Below are 23,212 nucleotides of genomic sequence, written 5' to 3'. Positions count from 1 at the left end.
TATCTGGGCCCGCTTAATCCGAACCGACGTTCCTACATGCCTAATGCATCCACATGCCCCAATGTTTAGATGCAGGAGATACAGAAAGATGTGCACGACGGCCGTACGCACATTCACACCGGGGCGCAGAGTGTGCATGTATCCTCCTTACCAAGGTTTGTAGCCAGCTTCTCCATGTTCGCCGATCTGTTGGCCAGTATGACCGTGGAGGTGGTCTCGAGGCCCCGTTCGTCGTAACAAGTTGTTGCCTTCCGACGGCGTTTTTCTCGCGATTGGTACCATTTCTCTCGAGGTTCATATCGGTGCAAGGCAACTTGATCCGGGCTGCAGCCCTGTTCTGCATCGTCTCCTGCTGGCTGTTTCACGGTGCTCCCCGACTCCTGCGACTTGCATCACTCCAGCGTTTCCTCTCGCTCCCGAGCGGGACAGGGCTTTCCGCTCGACGGGTCTCCCCCGTTAGTTTTTGACGTTTCAACTGCCCCCGCGGCCTCTGGCACTGGGAGATCCCCTGCGCACGTATGCATGTATTTTGTGTGCCATCTCTGGGCGTGTTTTTCTTGCAACGCATGCATGCGTACTCTGCTGCGCAGTCTATCGTATTTTTCGAAGGGCGCACTCGGTTCGCAACGCGCCTTTCCGTGACGGTCTGTCACAGTCTCTTCAGCGTCGTTTTGCTCGGCCCGCCATCCGCCTGAGGAAGCTGCAACTACCGGCATCATGAGCGCGCCGCATCGTCGCTTTTCAGGCGTTCTCGTGGTGCCGGGAAGCCACCGGAGGCGTCGAGGTTGGCCTGAGCATGGAGTGGAGATCGGGGAACTCCCCGTGCGTCACTCGTCCGACGCTGAGGCGTCACTTGCTGACTCCGCTGCTGAAATGGAGGGTGCATCTTCTGCAGATTCTTCCCCGCGTGGTCCGACTGATCACTGCGGCCTGTCCCACGAGGGGCGAGACTCCCATCGGCGTCCCACTGGCTTGTTTGTGTCGGTTCCTCTCCTTGCTGCCCCGCCTACGGATCCTGAGTCGAAGGCTGCGAGCGACTGCGCTCCGGGAGCGGCGAAGACGCCCTCGACGGGTCGGGGTTCAGCTGCGCGCTCGCCAAGGGATGCAGGCTCTCGAGGCCAGCGACCGGGGGACACTCGTCGTTTGCGATTTGCGCAGAGCAGCCAGAGCGACGGTTGTTCATCCAGAGATTCGTCTCAGCAACTCGGCAGTTCCCATCCGGGTGGGAGCTCGACACAGTTGTCTCAGAACTTGGCAAGTGCGCAGGATCCGGCGGGCGCAGACGCTCCGCTGTCCCCCAACCCGAGTCTGCTCGGGGAAGCCTCTCGACTCGGGGCGGTCGCTGCGGATTGCCGAACTTTGAAGCGTGCGGCCAGCGGCACATCTCTGCCCAACTCCGAGGGCGGATCCGCTCTTGGCCAGAGTTCGTCGCAGCTGGACCTGCAGGAGGGACCCAACGGTCAGTTTCCTGACAGGGCGTTGCGCGTCGACGATGATGCAGAGCTTCGAGGCGCGGAGACGGCGGCATCTGTTCCGATGGTGGACGGACTGGGCGGGGAGGCCGAGAACGACACGACGCCGCCGTTCGTTCCTGCGAGCAGCATGTTGGACCACTTTGATGGCTTCTCAGAGCCGCGTGGAGGCCTGCACGAAGAGTCGGAAGGGTCTGCATTTTCCCTCGAGGGCGAAGGCGAGGTTGGCCACACCCTCGACGGGGAAGGGAGCGAAACGATTAGCCGAATTCAGCAACTCGACTCGATTCAGTGCGTGAAGCGACCGCTCGGCGCGTTCGAAGAGACGCTCACGTACATGAAGTTCCGGGAATTCGTCCGCAGGCACCATGGGGTCTTTGGAACAACCTCTGTGGGCTCATGCATTTGGTGGATCCTCGGATGTCAGTTTCTTGTTATCACCGTCGCCCTCATGACATGCCACGCGGACCCGGCTTCGAACAGCTATCGGCGCAGTTTCATCGACGTGTCCACGACTGTAGGCCGCGTTTGCATCTACTTCTTCAGCTCGCTCATCTTGACGCTCATCCTGGCGCTGAAGTTCGGAGGGCCTCTCATGCTCATGTGGTCTGTGCGGCTTTCCAAACTCGCCTGCGCCACGCTGCTGATCTTGGCGCCGGCCATCCAAATCCGAGAGTCGTCGCGAGGCGACCTCATCTGTGCGACGGTCCTCTACATCGAGCCGCTCCAGCTGAACGGGATGGTGTTATTCAATGGTATTTTCACGCAGCTGCAGCTCTTCATGTTCGTCTGCAGTACGATCAACTGCCTGTTCTGGGCCCGACTGCACGCGTACTGGTTCCAGTGCCACTCCGTCAAGCTCTGGCAGATTGTCAAGAAAGAGAAAATACAGCTGCAGATCCCCCAGCCCATCGAGAAGGCTCTCCACTCCGCCCGGCCGGCTTCCCATAGAGGTATGTTGGCTCGCCTCGCGCGGCCGCGGAGCAGGACACGCCGGTGTGGCCTTACGCCCCGGACAGAGAAACTGTGGAGTGGCCATCAACGTCCCTTCGTCTCAGGCAGCCGGCGCACGGCTCTGCACTTCCACTCGCGCCCCGAGCCGAGGAAACACACGGGAGGGATGCTCGAGAGTCTTCACCAGTCATTTTAGCCCTGCAGAGATCAGAGAGTCGGCGGCAAATGTGCGCGCGGAAATTCGTTTGGGGTAAATGGGCCGCAGCGCTGGTCTGGGCCGTGCCTCCGTGAACTACGCGTTCCCGAGAAAAAGCTGCTCTTCGCGGTGGGAAGCTCCCAACACTGCGGGGGCGTAACGTACGCGGTTGTGGACGCGACTGGGGCGGCGCACCGCCACGTGTGTGCCGATCATGGCAAGGAAGACGAGACGTTGTGTGTCTCTGCTGCGTGTGTCTAGCGTTCGATGTTGGGGATGTTTTCAAGTAGAGAAGGTTTCCCGTTCCATCGCGTTCGTGTTGGCAAAGACTCTCGGTTTCGGGGCGTTTCGGGTTCGCACGCGAAGCCTCGCTCAAGTCCGACTCAGATTTCAATTTGCTTTTTAGTGCTGTGCGGGAAGACTGCTTCGTTCGCTGCCGTGTTGTCTGTGCGGTTTCATGCGCAGATCTGGCCGATGGCCGAGTGATCAACGCTGACGGCGAGTACATCGAGGTCCATGGCTTTTCCTTCACGCACTGGTTGCGGCGACTCTTGGTCTCGATGATGCCTGGCAGCATCCTCCCTGCGAACCTCAAGCCTTCTGTCTCCGTCGTTTTTTACGTTGGCCAAGTTGACGAGCGGGGGCTCCCCCACGGGTTCGGTCGGTGGCGGTCTGAGGCGTACCACGGAGAATCCATCGTCGGCTACTGGGACCACGGTAGGTTTCAATGTGTAGACGATGCTTTTTATCTCGACCTCGGTCGCGTCGCCTCATGCGGCTCCGCCCTGTCGGACGGTTGTGGGAGGCGTCCCTAAGAACCGAGGCGAGCACAAGACTGCACTCATGTGACAGGTTCCGCGGTCACCGCTGTAGACACACTGGCCACTACACAGCATTTGAGAAAGGCGGGGGGGAGGGGGGAGGCGCATCTGTCGCTGTGGCAGAGACTCGCGCGCTCTCCTGGATGCAGAATCTCGTCTGTGGTGGACGATCGGCAGGTTTTCAGGGGTGTCCGCGGGTTGGCGTGCGTTTCCTCAGGAATTCCCGTCGGTCCCTTCAAAAGCCGCGAGTTCGGCACGGGGTCGGGCTTCATGTGCATTCGCATCGCGTGGTGCAAAGTTGCCAAGGGGCCTCTCCGACCGGAAATGCAACTCGGTAGGTTTCTTCGTCGCGGATTCTGCGCGAAACTGAGGCGCTGTCGGGCCTCAGCGGCACTGCTGGTTCTCTGCAGATGCAAGTTCGAGAAGCGGAGACGCCCCCTCTGGAGGGAGTCTCGCCTTCGCAGAAGTTGTTTAGTGTTTCTCTGTCCACACGGACCGATTCAAGGCCTTGCCAGTCGGCACGTCGGCGCCTTCTTTCGGCATTTGCCTCTCTCGCTAGTTTTCGCACGCCCGCGGGGGGGGGGGGGGGGGGACCGCTGTATTCGACAATCTTCCGTGTTCACAGTGGAATCACTCAACTTTAGACAGAGACATTATCGTCCCCGAGACGTCGAATGCGACTCAGGTATGAGGTCCAGACAACCAAGTTAATGCTTGCTGCACACCTCCCCAGTGGTGGCGCCGTGCGCGCCTCGAGCTCAGCGGCTGAGCGAACCGAGGTGTACGGACATGCAGTCGAGAACCTTTGATGCGCTGCAGAGAAGATGCGTGAGTCGCGAAAGACTGGGAGGCTTGATCTGGCAACTGTCGAAGCCGGAGACGTAGCCGCACTCTTGCGCACTTGTTGCATTCCATGGCCTGGAATCGGACGCGTGTGTCCTTTTGTAGGCATCGGAGACGCCGAGTGCTGCGTGAGCGGGGCGTTCTTCCGGACGTTTCCCCGGGTTACGCTGTATCCCCTGAGAGCGAAGCACGGACACGAGATTCCGAGCAGTTGGTCGCGTCATGGGCTCGACGAAGCGATTGCGAAGGAAACGAAAGGGGCCACCGTCGGCAGGCTCTCTCACTTCAGCTACATGCCCGAAGGGAATGCGATCGATGAATCGAGGTACGTCTCCGTCGCGTCTCCAACTTCTGGGGTTGGAAGCGGCGTGCAGGACTGGCCAGGCACCCTGCATCGCGTCTTCGGTGCACGGCCCATGCCAAACTGCAGCTGCCTGCAGAGTCACTCTTTTCAACAACGGCTGGAGAGAGGCGTGCGCCGGTGGTCCGTCTGGCTTTCTTTCTGGCTTTCTTGCCACGAGTCCTCGTCGAACTCTCCCTCCCGTCTGCGGTTTCTCCGGGGCTGGGGCGTCTCGCTCCCCCCTGGGGCCTGTGACCCACCGCGCGTCTCCGCGCCCTCCACCGTAGCCGGCGCAGTGGCAGCCGGAATCGCGGCACCCTCTCTGCTTCTTTGTTCGAAGGATCTGCTGCGAGAGCGGGATGTGTCGCGGGGCCTTTTCTGCACGTGCTCGAAGCTCCTGTGTTGTGCTTCAGAAAAGTGCTGCACTGGCTTCGTCCTGTGGCATGCGTGCAGGCTTGACCGCCGCACTGGGTCGGTGGAGAGTTCGTCGAACGTCAACCTCGCCTCGCGAACTTACGGAGATCTAGGCGCCAGAGGCAGTGACGACTGTAGGTCTCGCGTTCGCAGTCCTCCCTGCAGAGGAGCAACGGATGGCCCTGCCGGGAAAAGAGGGAAGCAGCGAAGTGTTGTCTCCCGCCGCGGCCCACAGAGCGCGCGTGGTAGAGGGGGGTGTAGCCCGAGAACTGCAGCTCGGGGGGACAGTGAACGCTCGTTTTTCGGCGTCGCGTGCCGGCCGAGTGCGCGTTTGTGGAAGGACGTGTCGCGCGCAGGACGCGGAAGTCTCGATCTGTGCGGTCTTCTGCGCATGCAGTTATGGGCGACATCGGCGGCCGCCTGCAGCGAATGAGAGGCTCGGTCATCCAGCGAGCCCATATGTTCTTCAAACGGAGATCCGAGCGCTGCGACGGCGAATCGCGAGCGGCCTTCTTCAAGGAGTGCCAGCGCCTTTGCCTCAGCAGGATGGTGCCGCATGTGAGGAAAAAAGGCGGTCGCACGGCGCGCCGCGCTCTCGACTTTTGTTCTCTTTCCTAGCGTTCTAGGCAGAAACCTGCACCGGCGTGTTTTCTGTCTGTCGACTGGCTGCTCACACGTGTGTCCTGGAAAACGCGGGCGCCGTGCGTCTCCCGAACTTCCGCGCCGTGCGAAGCCTCTTTCTGGCGGACAGTCAGTCCTAGTGGAGCCGCACTCGCGAAGTCGTGCTTTCGTTTTCTCGCATGCAAGAAAGAGGACAGGCGCACTGCTCTGTTCTGTGCAGCTTCCCAACTTCGGTCTCCTTTTCACGACAGAGCTCCACATCACAGTCGACCCTGAGCGCGGTAAGCATGCGAGAAGACCTTCGCGTGCGCAGAAAGCGCATGCGGCTCTTCTGCGCTGAGCGTGGTCACGGCCGGATCCCCTCTGCGTGCCAAGTGGGCCAACTGAATCGCTTTGGAGGCGGCGGGGTGCGCGTGAGGCGGCCCCCTTGTTCTCAGGCGAGCGAAGAACGGGACGCGTGGACTGGGGCGAAACCGACGTCAAACGCTGCAGCCGTGGCACGTATGCGGTTTCCGAAACGCGATAGCGCTGCTTGCGACTCTGCAACGGCAAAACAGGAACCGCGTTCTGTCCAGATCACGAGAGTCAGTGTCCCAGAGAGACTTCAAGAGGCCTTCGTGTCCCTCTGAGGTGCGGGGCGTTTCTGGGGACTCCCTGGTTGCCAGAAGAGCTTCGCGCGACCTTCTGGACGTATCGGCGCGCCTCCGGGAACGACGGACACTCGTACGGAGTTTGCCAGCTCGGCGGTTTTTTGTGGGGTCTTGTTCTCAGGTCTCTACATTGCCGGCTGGGTGCCCGAGTCAGCAGTGCTGCCTGTCGGGTACGCGAGCGGTCTGCAGTCGAGAGTTCCGCTTCGGCATACAGACTCTGATCCGGAGCATTCCCAAAATCAAGGGCGAGAAGACGAAGACCTCCTCGCGGAAATCCGAGAGCAGCGCGACAAACAGAAAGCCAGGCAAATGTCGGAGTCTCAGCTTCGAGCCCGGGGCTTGCACCAGCGGTATGTCCAGACCTTCTCAGTCAGGGGTGGAGGTAGCTCCGATCTCGACTCGACTCGCGTCGAAAAGGGACTTCATTTTTTCGTGCGCGTGCGGCGCAGAGGAACGCGTCTCTGTGGGATTCCGCGTGTGCAGCGCTGCTAGACAGTTTGGGGTCAGTTGCTGGCAGATCGAGCGCGTTTTTGGAAGGTGGGTGGGTTGGGGCCTGCTGGCCATTCTCGGATACCAGGAGAGGTGATGCGAGAGCGTGGGGAGTCGACACTGCACACAGAGAGGAACTCGCCGCGCATGCAACTGCCTCACTTTCTTGCGGGGTCTGCCCGGTGCGGAATGTTTGCAGGTTCGGCCTTGCGTTGCATGGCCCGGAGATGATAATGCGGAAGGTTGGAAAAGGCGCGCTGCGCAACACCGTTGTCGGGGGCGTTTTTTATGAGAGACCGCGAATTCGGCGTCAGACTTACGATGGAGAATCGAAGAGTCTGGTTGTGCGAATTCTGGACAAAAGAAAACGAGGCTCACGAGGGATAGCGGGGGGTTTCCCCAGCGGTAAACTAAGGAGCGCGGGGTCCGCAGTCACGAAAACTCTGAAGCACGCGGTTTCGTGCTCCCCGAATGACCCTCTGGCTCCAGATGACGACCCCATGAAGGGCTTTAGCTGGATCACCGTGAGTGTGCTGCTGTCTCGGAAAGCGACGGCGGGAGTCTATATCCTTCCGGCCACGTCGGGGGCGGCTTGAAAAACGCACTGACGAAGAGTGTGGTTTTCAGGCGAGAGCATGGCCCCGATGGGCATCTGGATGCACGTCTCATTTGCTTTTCTCGTGTTAGGGGAATAGCAGCGATGTAGGTTAAAGATCGCCATCGTTTTGGATGCATCTCTGAGACGCGTTTTTTAGCCGTGGAAATCGCATCCAGTGTTCCAGCAACCTGTAGGACATCGTTGCACTCGAAAGCGAGAGCGCCGTCACCGTCGAGCAGCTTCTCCGCATTCGTGGCATCGCGGCATTCACCCATTTCTGAAAAGAGAATGCGTCTCGCAGGAGCAGCTGTTGTGGCTGGGTATTTCGCGAGGCGCGCTGTTTGGCTTGGCTCTGTGGTGTTTGTAGAGTGCTCCGGAGCTTCACATTGACGGGTGGAGGCGAGCAGAGGTCGCAGGCATTCCAGAAGCCCTGATCTTCATTCACGGATACAACACGAACCACGTGCAGTCGCTGCAGATCATGGCGCAGATGCTTTCGTTTGGCAATTTCCCGAGCTACATCAAACCCTTTCTCTTCACGTGGCCAGCAGGGCGCAATTTCACGGAATTTTTTGAAGCCCGTGACAACGCAAACAACCCCAAAATTCAGGAGTGCTTCCACGAATTCATTGTTTCCTTGCGAGATAACGGTACGGATATCTTTTACTTGGAGAGACGGAAACCGATTTTGCCGACGCTCGAGAGGAGGGACACGTGCTATGCGTCGGTGGTTCTCGCAACTCCACTTCCACTCGCACGGCTCTTCTCTAGCTGGGTCGGACAGCGCGTCCTTGGGGGGCAAATTGCGCTGTGGTGAAATGACAGGCAGTTTATCTGGCTTGGTTTGGTGTCCCTGCAGGTATCCGGCAGATTCACATCATGGCGCACAGTCTAGGATCTCGGCTCTTAATGAACAGTCTTCGCGGCATGGCGGAATTGTATGTCCCAGGTCACATCTGAGGAAGGAAATCCATCTTTTCGCCATATCGCTGGTCGGTTTACCTGGCGTTGCAGCAGTGGTGTACTGTGACTCTGGTAGAATGAGACACACCGCTGGATAAAATAATCCGCAACGTAGCCGGTCTCTCAAAACTTCGTTTTGTGGGAATCGTCTTTTTGAATGCTCCAGTACCTTCAGCAAATCCCTGGACACGGAAAATGATGACAAACTCCCGGCGAAGTATCAAGATCGCATGCAACTGGTTTCTCTTATCTTCCTGAACCCGGAATTCTTTCTGGATGATTTCGTTTTGCAGGTAAGAAATCGTGGCGGAGCGTAAAATGTGTCGTTGATATAAGGGACGGGTCGGTTCAGTGGTGGGACACGCGTAGACAGCACAAGCGCTGTTTCAATTTGTGTCGTGGCAAGACATCGATGAAATTATCTGAACCTTCACTGGCAAGTTCCTGGGACCCACAAAACTATTAAACTGTGGTGGAAATATACGGATCTCGGTCTGTGGGAGCTAGTGGAAATGTCCGTCAGCGGTCTCCAAAATGCGTTCCGTGTGCTTTCCCCCCTTCGTGTGATGCAGGAGTACTCGTTTCTGCGGCAGTACTGCAGCAACATTTCGCTATTCTGCGATGCTCATGACGGGGTACGCCGTTGCACTATAGCGTCTGTGAAGGAATGTGCATGTATACTGCCTTGGAGGCTCGCTTATGGTGCCTCAATTTGCTACAGTCGAGCTTTGATAGGGAAGCATGACCCGTAGAGATGCTTATGGACAGTTTACTCATGCGCACTTCATGGAGCTGAGGCTTACTTGAGAAGCTACATCCAAACTGTGTGTGAGATAGGTATTAGATTGGTTCATTTAAACATGTGTATATGTTTTTGTTGATAGCGGCGTGCGCTATGGGACTTGCCTCGAGCATATGCCACAGACAAAGAAAAGTGAAGTCGGGGTGTAGGCGGCTGTTGCTCGGGCGACTGTAGTGCCCGGGAGAGTGAGTGTTCAGTGGTTACAAGTGGATGTCCAAGGTCCGTAAGTTCACAAATGAATGTTGGATTTGCATCTATGTACACGTCCAGCCAGTGCTATATAGTTGGCGTCTGCTTACCCTGCTGTATACCGCCAGGCACTCTGGTGGTCAGAGCTCTTCAGCGGAAGGCAGGCGCTGGGGCGTAGCGTCTTCGGCCTTTACACGAGGCCTAGAGAGGACGAACCAGTGAGCGAGGAGACGCCAAAGCTTCCGCCCGTATTCGCAGAAACGATGGCCTGCTTCCAAGGCTATGAACCGGATTATCTCAAATCCGATACCAGAGAATGGCTCGGTAAGCTCATCAGTCATTTCCATTACCACGCGACTGCTATAGGAGCGCATGAGGGGACTGTGGTGATTTAGCCAGGGTGGCGTCGACCAGTTGTTCAGCCTGATATGGGCTTCACGAATTCCCTTCACCAAGGAAGCGGTGCTGACGTGATGTGTGTGTCTCTCAGATCTGGATGTCATTGATATGACGTGGCTCGGGCATAATGTCCACTCAATGAGGCATTCATATTGGCCCCTGAACCGCGAAATTATCGAAGACATTCGGTAGGTCACAATCTTTCGTGTGAAAGGATGACGCCGCGCCGTGCACTGTGCCTTGTTAGGTGTGGGGTCGTGGCCTGTGGCGCCTGGGAGTTTCTGTTTCGAGCCAGTTAGTCAAAGGGTCGCTGTTCTTTTCCTGACTGAGTTGCTTTCACGTATCGAGAGGTTAAGGTACGCACTAGCAAAGAAATATGCGGATGTGATATCCATTGTGTGCTTGCGCTGATGTTACAGGGAGCTTGTAGTCACAAGGAAGAGAGCGCGTCAGCGAACTTCGCGGCTGGATCGACGCGAAGGAAATGTGTGGGTGTACCGGGTGGCGCCGTCTTCGTTAACCTCTATTTTTGACAGCGATCTTTGACGCTCCACACATTGGTCAACTACGTTTCGTGTGTTTGCTCTTTTGGTCGTGCAAAGGCCGATCGAAATATTCAGCCGCCTTCCCGGTCGCGCGGTTCATTCTGGCACCACGTGTCTCCTGACTGTACGAGCCGCTTTTTGCGTGTCAGTCGACTGTTGTGGCATTGTGGTGAGAGTGGTGGGATGTGTGGCCCGACATAACTGCAAGCAGCTGTGACGTTGCCTTGTCAAGTGGTAATTCTTTTTGCTTCGGGTTCTTGGCAATAAGCGACCTTTTTTCCCATCGAGTGCACCGGAGGCCGTGTTGAACACGCTGCGGGTGTGGATATCCTTTGCTGGCATTAGAGAGTGAACCAATGTCGGCGCAAGTGAAGGAGTGACATTTCTGTGCCATTAGCAGTCAACAGCGTCAACGTATTTCTGGCTGCATCATCTGAAGAAGCGAAAGAAACGCTATGCACTACCAGGTGGCACGAATAATAAGATTCATCGAAACTGTTTTGCACGTTTGTCTGTGTCGCGTCCGTGCTGCGCTATGGGGCGGCGGGGCGTGCGGAGTGTCGTACGGCTTTCCGGCAGTACTATGCCAGGGTGAATCTCATGATAGCTTTGAGAAGAGACATGATGGCACTACCCAGCAGTATCACATACGTGCCCCAAGGTTGCTGTTGGCTCTTCAGGCGGCCCGGGCCGCTCAGAAAAGACAGCTGATGTTTGAAAGGAAGCCAGTTCTCTCTAGGAGCATTCGGTGCCAGAACCAGCTTAGACGTGCGCAGCTACTCGCAGGTGTACAGATGTTCGAGAAATAGAATTGCACACCTTATCTGTGTATTGTTGCCAAGTTGATTCTTAGCTGGTATGGAGAAACGGATGAAACGCATTACAGAAAAGGATCGCGTCGAGAACGGTTCATTCACCACAGTAGGTCCAGAGCGAATGCAAACTAGTAACGGCTGTAGCGTGTATGAAGCAATCACCACAGGAAGTCGTGCGCACATATGTTCAGTGATTCACACCACCCCTGTTTTGCTACACTCGCTCCAAAAACCTCAATGAGTGAGGAGAAAACTCCTGTCGAGTGCTGTCTCAGCGCCCGAGGACTCACAGCAGTTATAAATGCTACTCACCTCGTTGGCGCCAGGTATCTCCTGAGGCACAAAGATATTGTCCTACGAGTCAGGAGTGCGTTTGAACCGCGAACGAGGCATAGAAATGGAGGCTGCTCACTTCAGCCGCTGTCATCTCCTGTCTTCTCCAGATAGCGAAAGAGTTGCGTTTGCTTTAAGAAAGTCATTTTACCTCCGGAGACAGGCTTGTCATGGACCTGAGAGCGCCCTCGTACGACGTGCCAAGCTCATCCGGAAAGAGGGCTGTGTACGATCGGCGTGGTCGACAGAAGACGCTAAAACTGGCTGTCTCAGTCCTCTTACCATCGTCATCGTCGTCATCCTCGGGCTGAACTTCGAGAGTCTTGGAGCCACGAGTGTTTTGGGCAGCACTTCGAGCAATGTAAAGTAGAGCCCACCAAGCCAGGGAAGGGTTTTTTTATCAACTGAGTGGCAACATCGCCTATTCCAGCGAAAAACTGTCGTGGGTCGTAGACGGTAACAGCACGCCGTTCGCTCGAGTTAAGTCGTACCTGGGTGTCTTGACCATTTTTCGTTTTCATACCATTCACCCCAGCAGCTGCTGCTAAGCCAGCTGTGAGTGCGACAATCACGAAAATTAGCCTGCTGCCGGCATTCATTCTGGGGTCGCTCACTCAATTGAACACAGTTGCGTTGGAGAACTACGATGTTTCCTATTGTGCGGCGTCGTGGAAACATGGAGCCATGCGGTGCTAATTCGGCAGCGTACGTACACATCGAGGCAAGCAACGCAGTCTATCACCTAAAACGCTCCCTTCTAAATCACCAAAGACTGCGGTTAGAGGTTCTGTGTTGCTGGTCGCGACTCCAAGATGAGACTTTTATTGCCTGCTGCCTTCGTGGTGGCTTTTGTCATAGTGTTCGCTCAAGCAGTTCAATGTCTCAGCCATGTGCCGAAGTGGGTTCACGACATGAGGATACAGCGTGTTGCTGACCTCAAAGAACAGATCGCGAAGGCGTCCGAAGTAAGTGTCGGCTGACAGGCTCCTTTTCAACGCACAAGGCAACAACGATACAGGGCTCTGTCAGTAGTCTTGCTGCCGTTGATTCTGCCGATGTGACCCGCCTAGCGGAGGAACTTGACTGCCTTCAATCAGAGGAGGATAGGTAGACGTGATGATAGATTTGTAATACATGATTTACGCTAACTGGGATATGTTAGGCTGCAAGAGGGCAAACGATCGGTTGCCGTTTTTGCCACTATCATTATGATAGTCCTATTCTTGCTGTTCTTCCTGACAACGATGGTGAGTTATTGCTGCCTCTGAAACTGAATTTTTGATCACCTTATTCGTCATTCACCAGCACGTGGATGAAGTGATTAAAGATGTCAGGTAACAGCCTTTCTCATATTCAGTCACGAACGGTACCTACCCAACGGTATCGTGCAGTATTCTTCAAGGTAGACAAACAGATCTACGACATCTTCGGCTCTGAGAGTCGCGCACAGCATTAACACTAGAGGGAACTATTCAAAGGCTGTCTGTCTACAGTGCATGCGTTCCTGTAGTGTATACTTGGCATTCCGATCCGTCCAACCCAAATGTCGCTTCCGGAAGCAGCTGTTTAATTCACCACAGATTCCGGATAGCGATGCAGCTTCGGGCGGACGATACCATGAGAAAATTGCTCTGGCTTGAGACGCGACAGTATATGGCTGCACTTAAGTGACTTTGACCAGAATGCCCGCTCCGTTAAGCAAAACCAACCACTGGAGATCAGAAGATATGTGGATGCCAGATTTTCCTTAGTACCCGTATTTCGGGTAGAATGTTTTGCTGGACAATGCGGTGCTGTTCTAAAACGCTCAGCTTTTACCAGCAGCCAAGCCTTCTTCACCCGTTGCCATCTCCCGTGGCGTGGATGTTCGGTCACTACATGACAGCACCCTGTCTTAAGCCACTGCTGCGCTCTCTCGCAAAGGATTCGCACACGAACAAAACGGTCCAGCTTCAACTGTCGAATCGGTCCCTTCTGACTGCAAGGACAGCCACGAGCCTCTACCCCGAGAACAAAGTGAAAGATGCCGTGAATAAGTCCCTGACAAAAGTCGCTGCATGTCGGTTCCAATCAATAAATGTTGCTATAAATATGCTATAATACAGGCCAGCGTTACTGCATGCAATCCCACAGCCATCCAGAAGTAACAGAGCCTGACGCGTTTGCTTTTATGGGTTTGCCCCTCAATTGAATAGTGACAGTCCAGACTGGTTGGGATGTGGCTCGTGCCACAGGAGTATCTCCTGACAGCGACATCAGGCTCCGGTGCCCCGGAAGTTTTCTCCTCACTTTGTCGCCCGTTCTCACATGAAATCCACTTTCAGAGTTGCATTATGCGTTGACCCCAATGGTCTTTGCGCGCGACGAGTTGATGATCCGTGAAGTGTGCAAGCTACGATGGATGATGCCAGCCCGTCATCCACTCCTAGCCATGGGAATCGGGGTTTGGAGGTATTAGTTCGGCGCTCGGCATTGAAAGACAGCCCATTTACCAGGACCATCTATGCGTTGGAGTGTGAGTCGTCTGGCCGTTCGAGAGGGGCGGGTCAGCCCCAAGAATATCCTTCACCGCAAGAAGCCGCGGCGCAAGATGTAGCTTCATCGCGGCGCCAGGTGTCCTCACAGAAGTCCCCTGCTGGAGACGTGCGACCGAAAGCTTTCCGATGCCGTTCCGCATTGAGAGATCTGCGGGATTTCTGCAGAGGGAAGAAGTATAGGATTGAAGGCAAGGCCAGAAAGGGAAGCGGGTACCAACTGTATTCCTTTGTAGAACAGCAAGGAAACTCTGCACTTGTAAGCTCGTCTCCTGTCCCCTATTTTTGTGTGGGAGGTGGAACCAGGCAGACCTTTGACTGTTCCAGAGAGGCCTTAGACAATGATTCGAGCACACGACATGCGGCTGCAGTACTGCTGCTGCCACTGCAGCACACCGCTTCTCCACATAGCCAACTCGAGTGCGTAACGATTAGCCAAAGTGTCCCACCTTCTGATACGGGCTCTCCGCTTGAGCACCGGGCTTCGTGTCTTCAAGGGCGCCCCTCTACCTTCGTGGCAGAAGACGCTGCCGTTCACCCGCGGTGCAAGGCCGCAGTCACGACAGGAATATCTAGCGATATTACCCATTCTGATGCCATTTTTCAAGTGCGCGAGGAGTTACGGCTGCTACGGCGGGAGCTCCAGCAGCACCAGCGACAGAGCCACCCCGCCGTTGTAGTCGGCACAACCCTTCCTTCGAGGCCTTGCCGACTCCCACAGCCTGATTTCGGACGCGAATCATTCTCGGACCACGCCGCAGCAATCCAGACACTGACAAAAGAGCAAGCTGACGCCACTTTCGCGTCTCAGAGGCGAAACGACTGTGTGTCTGCTTCTCTGGGGCTTTCAGTACCGTCTCCCCAGTTCCACGATAAATGCGTGAATGCTCCGCATACACCATCTTTTGCTGGACGGCCAGTGAGATGGCCAGCCAGCGCTGCAGTGAGTAACTCTGAAACCCAGCAGCCTGGGGGCCCAGTGGAATCCCCCGAAGAGAGAAGTCAGACGTTGTCATCCCAGGTGGAAACCTGTCCTGAGAGCCTCCGCGCGTTACCCACGCGCCAGGAAACACCGCTATCTCCTCTGCCTTTGCAGCGCAGAGCCAGACCTGAGAGCGCACATTCACCGGTGGCGCAGCGGTCTCTTCCTGTCCCCGACAAGTCATGCCGGGATGTGTTACCAACTGGGTCCCAGTCACCTCGCTGCGTTCGACGGGCAGAGGAGGGTACTTTGCATGAAGACGCAACAACGCAGCAAGTTGTCGAGAAAGCAGTCCCTGACAGGGCTGCTGTCCTCATTGAGTCAAGGCCAGCTCGACAAAGGTTCGACGGACAGCCTGAATCTCGATTTGCCTATCGAAACAGCGAGAAACATCACTTCCCGCCTCCATGTGCAAACTCTTTTGAGTGGGGACCCGTTCCTTGGCGGGCGTTCTCTCGGCCCTCCAGTGAAACATCTTCAAACGCTCTGTATAGTGGATCTTCCTCAACTGACTCCAGAATTTTAGAAGACTTTAAGGCGCAGGAGGCAGTAGAGCAGCGCCCAGTAGCGGAATGGCCCAACATCGAAGGTGATGCGGCGCAATGTACGTGTTTTCCAACCGAAAACCGGCTTCTGGATTGCGAGCTCAAGGAAATCCCTACAACAACGTGCGATGTGGCCAGCGCAGGAAGAACGCGTGGAACCAGAGGCACTATTCCACCCCACAGCCCGGATAACGGTGGTATTTTGTCTTCTGCAGAGGCCATGCCAGGAGCGGCTCCTCTGAAGCACTTGCTTGCCGCACAAGGGGTGCGCGCACAGGAGCTCAGCCACGTGGGCTGCTTAGTCCCCAGGCCTACTGGCAGCAGCGAGAAATCGAACTCTCCTCGATGCAGGCTGCTCGAAGACACCTGTCCAGTGTGTTCGGTCATGGCCTCCCTCGGCGAACTGTCTTGGTCGGAGTGCTGCTACTGCGGAAAAGTGGCAAAGCCTGCAGATAATGTGCACTCCGTCGAGTGTCTGGGAGAGAAGGTTATTGACGCTGTGAATGAAAATAGTACCTTGAAAATTGCTGGCCGTGAAGCGGCATCGAGCCGTGTCAAGCCTGAGATGCAAACCGACTGTGGCGGTGCATGCGATGGGGCAGTTTCTGCGGCGGGGAACTGCGGCCACCCGTGCCAGCAACCAAGGAAGTTCAAGGCCGGAGGCCCCCCCGAAAGTGTGACTGTACAGAGAGACTGGAGTGATTTGCAACAGCTTCTGAGTGCTCTCGGCCAGTATCGGCAACGCGTTGAGCAGGAGCGCCACGTCGCACCGCCAAAGTATGAAGCCGTTGCCGTCGGCAGCGCCCATACATCACAAACTTCCCTGGCAGTCCGCGAGCCGGATCAAGGCGACAAGCAGCTGCTGCTCGAATCCCTACGCCCTATAATGGAACGACAGCTCCAGCAGTTTGTCCACGAAGCTGCAGCCTGTAGCAAGGCACTCGCGGCTCAGCAGGTTAGAGCTCCACAGCCGTCGAGCGCCAGCCCACATGAGGGGAAGAGCAGTTCGCCAAACAAGCACAGCTGCCACTTCGTGGCTCTGTTCAGTTCCGAGGCGCGTCCACAGGGTCGTGGGAGAACTCAAAGACAGGAACTGTTCGAAAACTGTGCAGGTGGGCACTGCCACCACCGTGGACAGAGATCAGAAGAGTCAGGGCGCAGCCAAACACCACGTGGAACTTCACCTGATGAACCGAGTGCGCTTGCTCGTGTCCAACCCGACGCGGAAGAACCAGGGTCGCCGGACGTGCACGTTGAGGACGTGCAACGATGCAAACCTAAAGTGGCTGCTGCTAGCAGACGCTCGCCCGTGGCTGACACTGGCCACTCTTCTTCCTGTGCCTCACGCCATCTACGGCACGGAAAGGAGCGTCCGCGTTCTGCTTGGGAGAGGCGCATTCCGGAGATGCTTTCACAGAAGGGAGTGGAGGCTGTTTTTTTGGGGAAACTGCCTGTTGTGGGTCAACGGTCAAGAAGCGCCGTTCGCCGTCGGACGAAAACGCGAAGCCTTTGTCCTGCTAAGCTACGTATGGCAAAGGCCTCTCCATCACCGTCAGCCCCAGCTCAGCCAGTGAACAGCCAGCACGGCACCGAGAGGAGCATCAACAGGGAAAGTTGGAGTGGCGACGCAAACGGTCTCGCTGTCGACGGACAAACGCCCGAAGAGTTTGTAGCTTCCACACTTCGAAATCTCGATGTACAGCAGTGCGCCTGTGAGGGGCAAGTGGTTCCTGTTGGCGCGAAACCAAGAGACGCGTCCCCACAGGCGTCGGCGCCTGTGGGTCCGGTGTCCCTGGGGGTTCCTCGCTTGGCCCGGTCGCCTTCCAGACACCGCCTAGCCGACGTTCAGCGTCAGAGTTGGAGCGCACGGGTGAACAAGTGGAGTGCCGGGAACAGGACACCGTACTCTGGACGAGATGTGCAATCTGAGGCACCATCCACCTACTGCGAGTGGCCAAGGGCCTCGGAAAGAAGTCCTCAAAAGCCCGACGACGGTGTGTGCAATTTAGGCCCGCGGAAGACTACTCAGGTGGACACCTGGCCAGCAAGGCATCTGCTTTCGTCGAATTCCCCACTCAGCTCTCAGCAGCCTCAGGCGAGCTGCACTACGAGAAGCCTCAGCACGTCCAACTGTCCTCGTGCTGAAGGGTGCAATGTACGGAGAGAAGCGGTCGCAGCGTTTGACAGTGGCCGTCTGAGAAAGTCCCCAAAACAAAGCGTACCGGAAGCGAGTATGCGACAAGGAACAGGGTCACCTGGACCTGCTGGCAACTGCGAGGGTGATGCAAGTGACAACGGTTTGTCGAGTCGCTCTTCCTCGTCGTCTACCGAGAAGTCCGACGACGAGGGATTCTGGCTGTACGCCGTTCGGCGTACCCAGTCAGGCCAACGCCAGGGTCCAGTGCATCCAGAAGGGGATGTGTCGAGTGACCGGGACACTCCGTCCTTTGCGCCGCCAGCAGACCCCTCGTTGTCCCCAGGAGCGCGTTGCTGCAATCCGTCAACACGGCCGTCCACGCGCTTTCATACACCGCCGACGCCTCGAGGGGCGACGTCAAGTCTCACTCGCTGCCGTTCAACTCAGTCGGCCTCGCCTGTCCGTGGCTCCTTGCCCTCGGGTTCCCAGGGCAGCCCGGTTGCCGACACGGAAGCCTTCTCCGGCAACGCTTCCTCCCCTGAATCACCCACGTTCAGTCCACCTTCTGCAGCGTGTAGACGCGCGAGCACACCGATGCAAAGAGGGGGTTTTGTCGACAGCATTTCTGTGGCTGACGCTCACGGCGACGGCGCAGTTGCAGCGGCACAGGCCGCTGCAACTGCGGCGAACAGAGCAGCTGAGGCTGCAGCCGAGGCGAGTCGGAGCATTGCCCAGTCAGCCAGGTGGTCCAGCACGACTGACGAGACGGGCGGTTCGCTGGTCCGGCCAGAAGTACGGCGCTCAAAGGCGCAGTCTTCGGACGAGAGGATGAGCGGTCCCCCAGTCGCTGGAGGCGCGCGGGATTATCAGCCGTTCTTTTTTCTTAAGAAGCCGCGCGAAGACTGCCAACGAGCCAGGGAACCAGGTGAGGAACTCCTCCCGCCTAACGAGTGTGTGTGTGTGTGTCTGTTTGATGCCAAATGCCTGGGCTCTGTGAAGTGTGTCGGAATCCCGCTAGGGCTCGTTCAGACTAGACGAGGAGTACCGGAACGCATGGCTTGTTCCACCAAGGATTGCGCTGGGCAGGAGGCCTGTCGTGACGTTTCACGAGAACCCGCTGCCAGGTCTCTTCTCTGCGATCGTTCCTCCCTGCTGCAGCCCGGCGAGTCCTCGCGGTCTTGGCCGCCCGCAGCTTCTGTTGTTTTGAGGCCGTCCTGGGTGAGGCAGACGCGCGACTGGAGGGCGCTCATCTGCCGCTGGCCTCTCTCTCGTGGTTTTGTGCCGACTTCGCGCGTAGGCACTTCTTCTGCACTGCGGCAGACGAGGAGTTTCAGAGCTTCGGGACACCGCACTCCGCCCCACTCAACTGGACCCGCCGAGGGGGGAGAACGCTTGGCTGGGGGGAGGCACTCAGAGGCGACAGCTGAACGCAGAAGGGAAGCGCCGCGACAAGAGAGTTCTGGAACCCTCCAGCAAGAGCTTTTCATTCCCGGCGGCGCCCACGGCCAGCAGCACTCAGGTGCGCCCGACACTCCCCGGTCGGACAGCAGCAGTCGACTTGCTGGTTCGAGGCCGATACCCAGGCAACCGCTCGGTGGGGTTGGCCAAGTGCGCAGCAGCTCCAGTGAGGAGAACGGGCGCGGAACAGGCTCGCCAACCGCAGACACCAAAAGAAACCGTTCTTCTCCTTCCGCCAAACAAGACCTCAGCCTTCAAACAAGCACGGTCAGCCGCTCCTCGGTTTGGCGCATCCGGCGCAGCCGTGTAGCTGCCGCCGCAGCAGAGCTAAACGCGATTTGTTCGTGTCAGTGGAGTCGGACGGCTGCAGGAAATAGCCCATCGGGTCACTGAAGTCCTGAGTTCTGTTTGTCACCTGAGAGCGGTTGAGAATCGACAGAAAAACTGCCGGGGCCTCAATACGAGAAACCGTGTGTCCCAAGTCGATCGAAAAGGCGACTTGAAAGCCTCTCATGAAAGCAACTGCCTCGCTATCTCACGGTGTGTTCTTTTCGTTTCTCAGGAACCTGCGGCGCGTCGAACCGAAAGCAGAGAGCGTTCTTCCCTGTCACCGGCCCGAACGCTGTCCCGACGCAGCTCTCGCGCTGGCGACTGGAGACTGAAACACTCTTCCTCCCGGACCCGTGAACAGGGTACGAGTTCCAACGAGTCGCAACGGCGTGCGCCGCAGCGCTCTACGTTGCCTTCACTGGATAGAGAAAACGAGCAGAGATCTGTATCTATGTCTCGAGCAAACAGCGGCATCCAGGACGAAGAGAAAACGTGGTTGCGGAGCTCTTCCCGGGCACCAGTTGCCGACGACGTTTCCGGCCGGGGTGAGGAGGCGGGTGACAGAGGGATAGCTTCGGATACAGCACGAGCGGGAACAGAGAGAAACTTAGGGAACACCGTGGAGGTCCGAACTGCTCGATCCGGCATATGCAAACAGGCTTCAAAAACCAAGCGGTCCGGTTCCAAGAACACACTTGCACTTCCTGACTCGTCGCAGGCTCCTAGCTCTGGACGGCGAGGGTCAAACGCTCTCTCTGGAAAACAACGCAAGTCGAACCAACACAAACATGGGCAACAAGAGGAACTCCACTCTCTGGAAAGAGAACAGTGCTTCAGCTCAGTTAGTCGGGCATCCTCGAGTGGTAAAAGAACCCCCAGTCCCGGCAGAACACTGAGGCCTGGTTATCCGTCAAGGAGTGAAACTGACAGGCACCGGAGCTCCCATGACCAGTCAGCCAAAACAGAACCTACCCTGCAAACATTTAGAAAAGAGGGAAGCAGTGGTGGGCCGCCTCAAGAGTCTCAAAGAGGCCAGAACGAGAAAACGCCTTCTTGTTCCGCGGCGGCCGCGGAAAAAACAGGACACTTGTCCACCGGACCGGGGCCTGGCGACTCTCGTCGTGTCTCTCCTCGTGAGCGCCGAAATGGAGAAGAGCCAAAGGCCAACTCATCGAGCGAACGCGCAAAGGAGGACTTGCCTGAACAGGACGGTTCTGCGGTTCTGCGTGCGGGGACGGACCACCGAACGAGACGCCGGGGCGACGGTGGTGACAAGGACAGGCATGCCGAATCTGCAGCGGAAATCCATGCCTCTTCTACTCCGTACCTAGGTTTGCCGCAGACCGAGGAGACACGTCAGCACTCAAAGTCACACTCCCGAGGAAGCGCTCGGGCGCCTCGTCCTCAGGATTCCGCAGGCGACATCCACGAGAGAGAAGCTTCACGGAGACGATTCGAGAGGTCGCCGCCGCGGACGCTTTCAAGCGTCTACAGCAGGAAACAGGAAAACGAGGGGGAACCAGTAGCAAGCAAGGCCTGCCACAGGCCTCGCAGTTCGGAGGCGATCGGCAAACACCATCCGCGAGATGCGTCGAAAAAGCCACAGCACTCGCGGGAACCATCTCTCGAGAGGTCGTGTGCAAAGCAACGCGCATCTTCCGGGAAACGTCCATTTGGGAGGAAGAACTTGCCTGCGTCTTTTTCGAGCACTGGCAAGGAAAACTCCAGAAAAGACAGGAAACAGTCTAGGGAAAGAGAAGGAAGCCGAGCGCGGCCTTTCAGTGGAGCTCTGTCAGACCAGCCGGGCGACGCTGAGGCTGTGGACACTTCCCCACTTCCCCCTAGGAGACATCGGCCAGAGCAGGTTCTAGGTCGTGCTTTCTCATGCGACTTTGTCGAGGCGGCACCGGAAGAAGACCTGTCGCGTGATGCTTCTAGCCTGGCCTGTCCACGCAAGAAGGGTATCTCCAGAAAACGCCACATCGATCTCCCTGTGCTGACGGAAGGCGGGGCTCAACACCCCCTTCTGGAGCCCCTGGGAAATCCTCCTTCGGTATCCAGGAGCGACGTCGCTTCTTTTGACGTCGTCAGGGAGACACCGAGAAACAAGACCCGCGCCAGAGACAGCCTCCTTTCAGCAGAGGAAAACGGCCTTCCTGACGGCGGCAGCGGGCCGTTGACTACCACCTTCAATTCCAAGAAAGTCGAGACGAGTCCAGATGACGGTCCCGCAAGTGCAAGCGGGGCAGACTGCTCGTTGCAGGCGAGGCCTGACTTTGCCGCGTTAGTCCGCGCGGCTTCGCGCTCGCTTCAGACAGCTCAGGAAATCCTTGCTAGAGGCAGCGACGCGTTTCTCGGGTTACCTTCACGCCTGCCTGCATCAGCAACCCCGCTTCCTCATACGTGCTCAGACGAGCATTCACGCCGTGTCTCAGCAACTCCGCCTTCGGATGAAAGGCAGCCTGAGATCAGCCGTGGAAAAAAAGACGGCACCGTTGAAGAGTCTCGCTGTTCCGCAGTACCAACTAGGCCATCAAAACTGGGCGCACGCTCTGGACAGGCCGAGACAGGTCAGCAACCGAAGGCGGCGACAGAGCTCAGTTCAGAGGAAACGTTCACACAAGCCTCGTGTGGACAGAGAGGCAGTGGGGGGAGAGATCCCAGTCTGCCGCAGAGATCCGTTGAAGCCATAATTCGCTGCATTGACCGAGACGGAGGATGTGGCACACACGCCGAGAAGACAGCCGCGAAAGGTACTGTTCACTCTCAAACTTCCAGCCTCATGGCGGACAGGCCTCAACAGGGTCGATCTCTCTGGCTGCCTGAACGAATGCAGACTTCAGTCGGTGCACGGGAATTTGGTGGACCAGCAGGAACTTACACGACTGAGGGAATGTTCCAGGCTTGGCCTCGCGAGAAAGAACGCTCTGACCCAAACACGACTGCTGCGCCTGGTCCACAGAACGATTTCGGGCAGGGCGTTCGCCTGATCCGAAGGTGTTCCACCGAGGGCGAGAGAGGCCTTACCGTCTTCTCGTGGGACTCCAGTCGAAACGCGTACTTTTTTCCCTCGCCTCTTGCCTTGCATGTTTCGAACGAAAACGAGACAAGAGAAATCGTGGCAAAGCAACGCAGTTTGGAGGTGTTCTGCGAGAATACCCCGCTACCCCCTTCGCCGACAGCCAACCTGTACAGAGGACGCACCTCCGGTCAGTCCCGTGAGTCCCCCTCTTGCAGCCCCACAACTCTCGGTGCGCGGTCTTCCATGTACCGTTTCTCCACAGAGAGGACCACCGGGAACAAAGGTGTGCTTCCTTCGGATCTCCCTTCTTTGTTTCCCTCCAGCGCCGCTGGCAGCGCGCCGTCCACAGGCCAACCGGTCGCCCCGCCTGTCGCGCCGAGTTCGTGCACGGCAAAGCTGTCAGGACTCGAAGCAGCGACAAGCGACGCAGAGCCGTTTGGCAAGGAAACGAACCACGTGTGTCCCCGGCCTGCTAACGACGAGGCTAGGCGCGTTCTGTGGGGCTCACCGTGTGACCCGTGGTCGAGGCACAAAACCACAAAGACCCGTGAAGAGCTTCCGACGCCGTGGGGCTGCGAAGCCGCGACTACGCGAGGATGCCTGCCGTCTTTCTCTGCTTATGCGAAAAAGGATCACACGCTTCCGCGTGCCGACAGTCTTCGAAGTCTGTTGCCTTCATTGACTATGCACAGAAAAGACTGCCACGAGGATGATGTTGAACGCTCTCGCACGGCACGCATGACACTTGCACGGCGCGTGA

General features: G+C 57.2%; 4 protein-coding genes across 4 annotated transcripts; 3 read left to right on the top strand and 1 right to left on the bottom strand.

Annotated features, from left to right (window-relative positions):
• Nucleotides 1-717: 717 nt before the first annotated feature.
• On the top strand, nucleotides 718-10,297 carry NCLIV_042110 (conserved hypothetical protein; the record flags this gene model as incomplete). Its single annotated transcript, XM_003881120.1, has 16 exons — nucleotides 718-2,425; nucleotides 3,088-3,339; nucleotides 3,661-3,777; nucleotides 4,392-4,611; nucleotides 5,080-5,174; nucleotides 5,438-5,598; nucleotides 5,882-5,942; nucleotides 6,433-6,661; nucleotides 7,000-7,324; nucleotides 7,766-8,048; nucleotides 8,258-8,336; nucleotides 8,528-8,654; nucleotides 8,934-8,996; nucleotides 9,481-9,676; nucleotides 9,843-9,939; nucleotides 10,171-10,297. The coding sequence occupies 16 exons, from the start codon at nucleotides 718-720 to the stop codon at nucleotides 10,295-10,297; spliced, it is 4,140 nt and encodes a 1,379-aa protein (XP_003881169.1).
• Nucleotides 10,298-11,472: 1,175 nt separating this feature from the next.
• On the bottom strand, nucleotides 11,473-12,043 carry NCLIV_042100 (conserved hypothetical protein; the record flags this gene model as incomplete). Its single annotated transcript, XM_003881119.1, has 5 exons — nucleotides 11,473-11,541; nucleotides 11,596-11,666; nucleotides 11,727-11,766; nucleotides 11,822-11,865; nucleotides 11,950-12,043. The coding sequence occupies 5 exons, from the start codon at nucleotides 12,041-12,043 to the stop codon at nucleotides 11,473-11,475; spliced, it is 318 nt and encodes a 105-aa protein (XP_003881168.1).
• Nucleotides 12,044-12,256: 213 nt separating this feature from the next.
• On the top strand, nucleotides 12,257-12,782 carry NCLIV_042090 (conserved hypothetical protein; the record flags this gene model as incomplete). Its single annotated transcript, XM_003881118.1, has 4 exons — nucleotides 12,257-12,409; nucleotides 12,463-12,551; nucleotides 12,607-12,691; nucleotides 12,750-12,782. 4 exons carry the CDS (start codon nucleotides 12,257-12,259, stop codon nucleotides 12,780-12,782), a joined length of 360 nt encoding a protein of 119 aa, XP_003881167.1.
• Nucleotides 12,783-15,890: 3,108 nt separating this feature from the next.
• Nucleotides 15,891-19,762, top strand: NCLIV_042080 (conserved hypothetical protein; the record flags this gene model as incomplete). The annotated part of the gene is made up of 4 exons (XM_003881117.1): nucleotides 15,891-16,460; nucleotides 18,132-18,434; nucleotides 18,940-19,250; nucleotides 19,663-19,762. 4 exons carry the CDS (start codon nucleotides 15,891-15,893, stop codon nucleotides 19,760-19,762), a joined length of 1,284 nt encoding a protein of 427 aa, XP_003881166.1.
• Between the last annotated feature and the right edge of the window lie 3,450 nt (nucleotides 19,763-23,212).

Source organism: Neospora caninum, chromosome IX, assembly GCF_000208865.1.
Source record: "Neospora caninum Liverpool complete genome, chromosome IX".
NCBI classification, from domain to species: domain Eukaryota; phylum Apicomplexa; class Conoidasida; order Eucoccidiorida; family Sarcocystidae; genus Neospora; species Neospora caninum.
The sequence above is the reverse complement of the archived record's forward strand: the minus strand, read 5'-3'. Positions and strand labels throughout refer to the sequence as shown.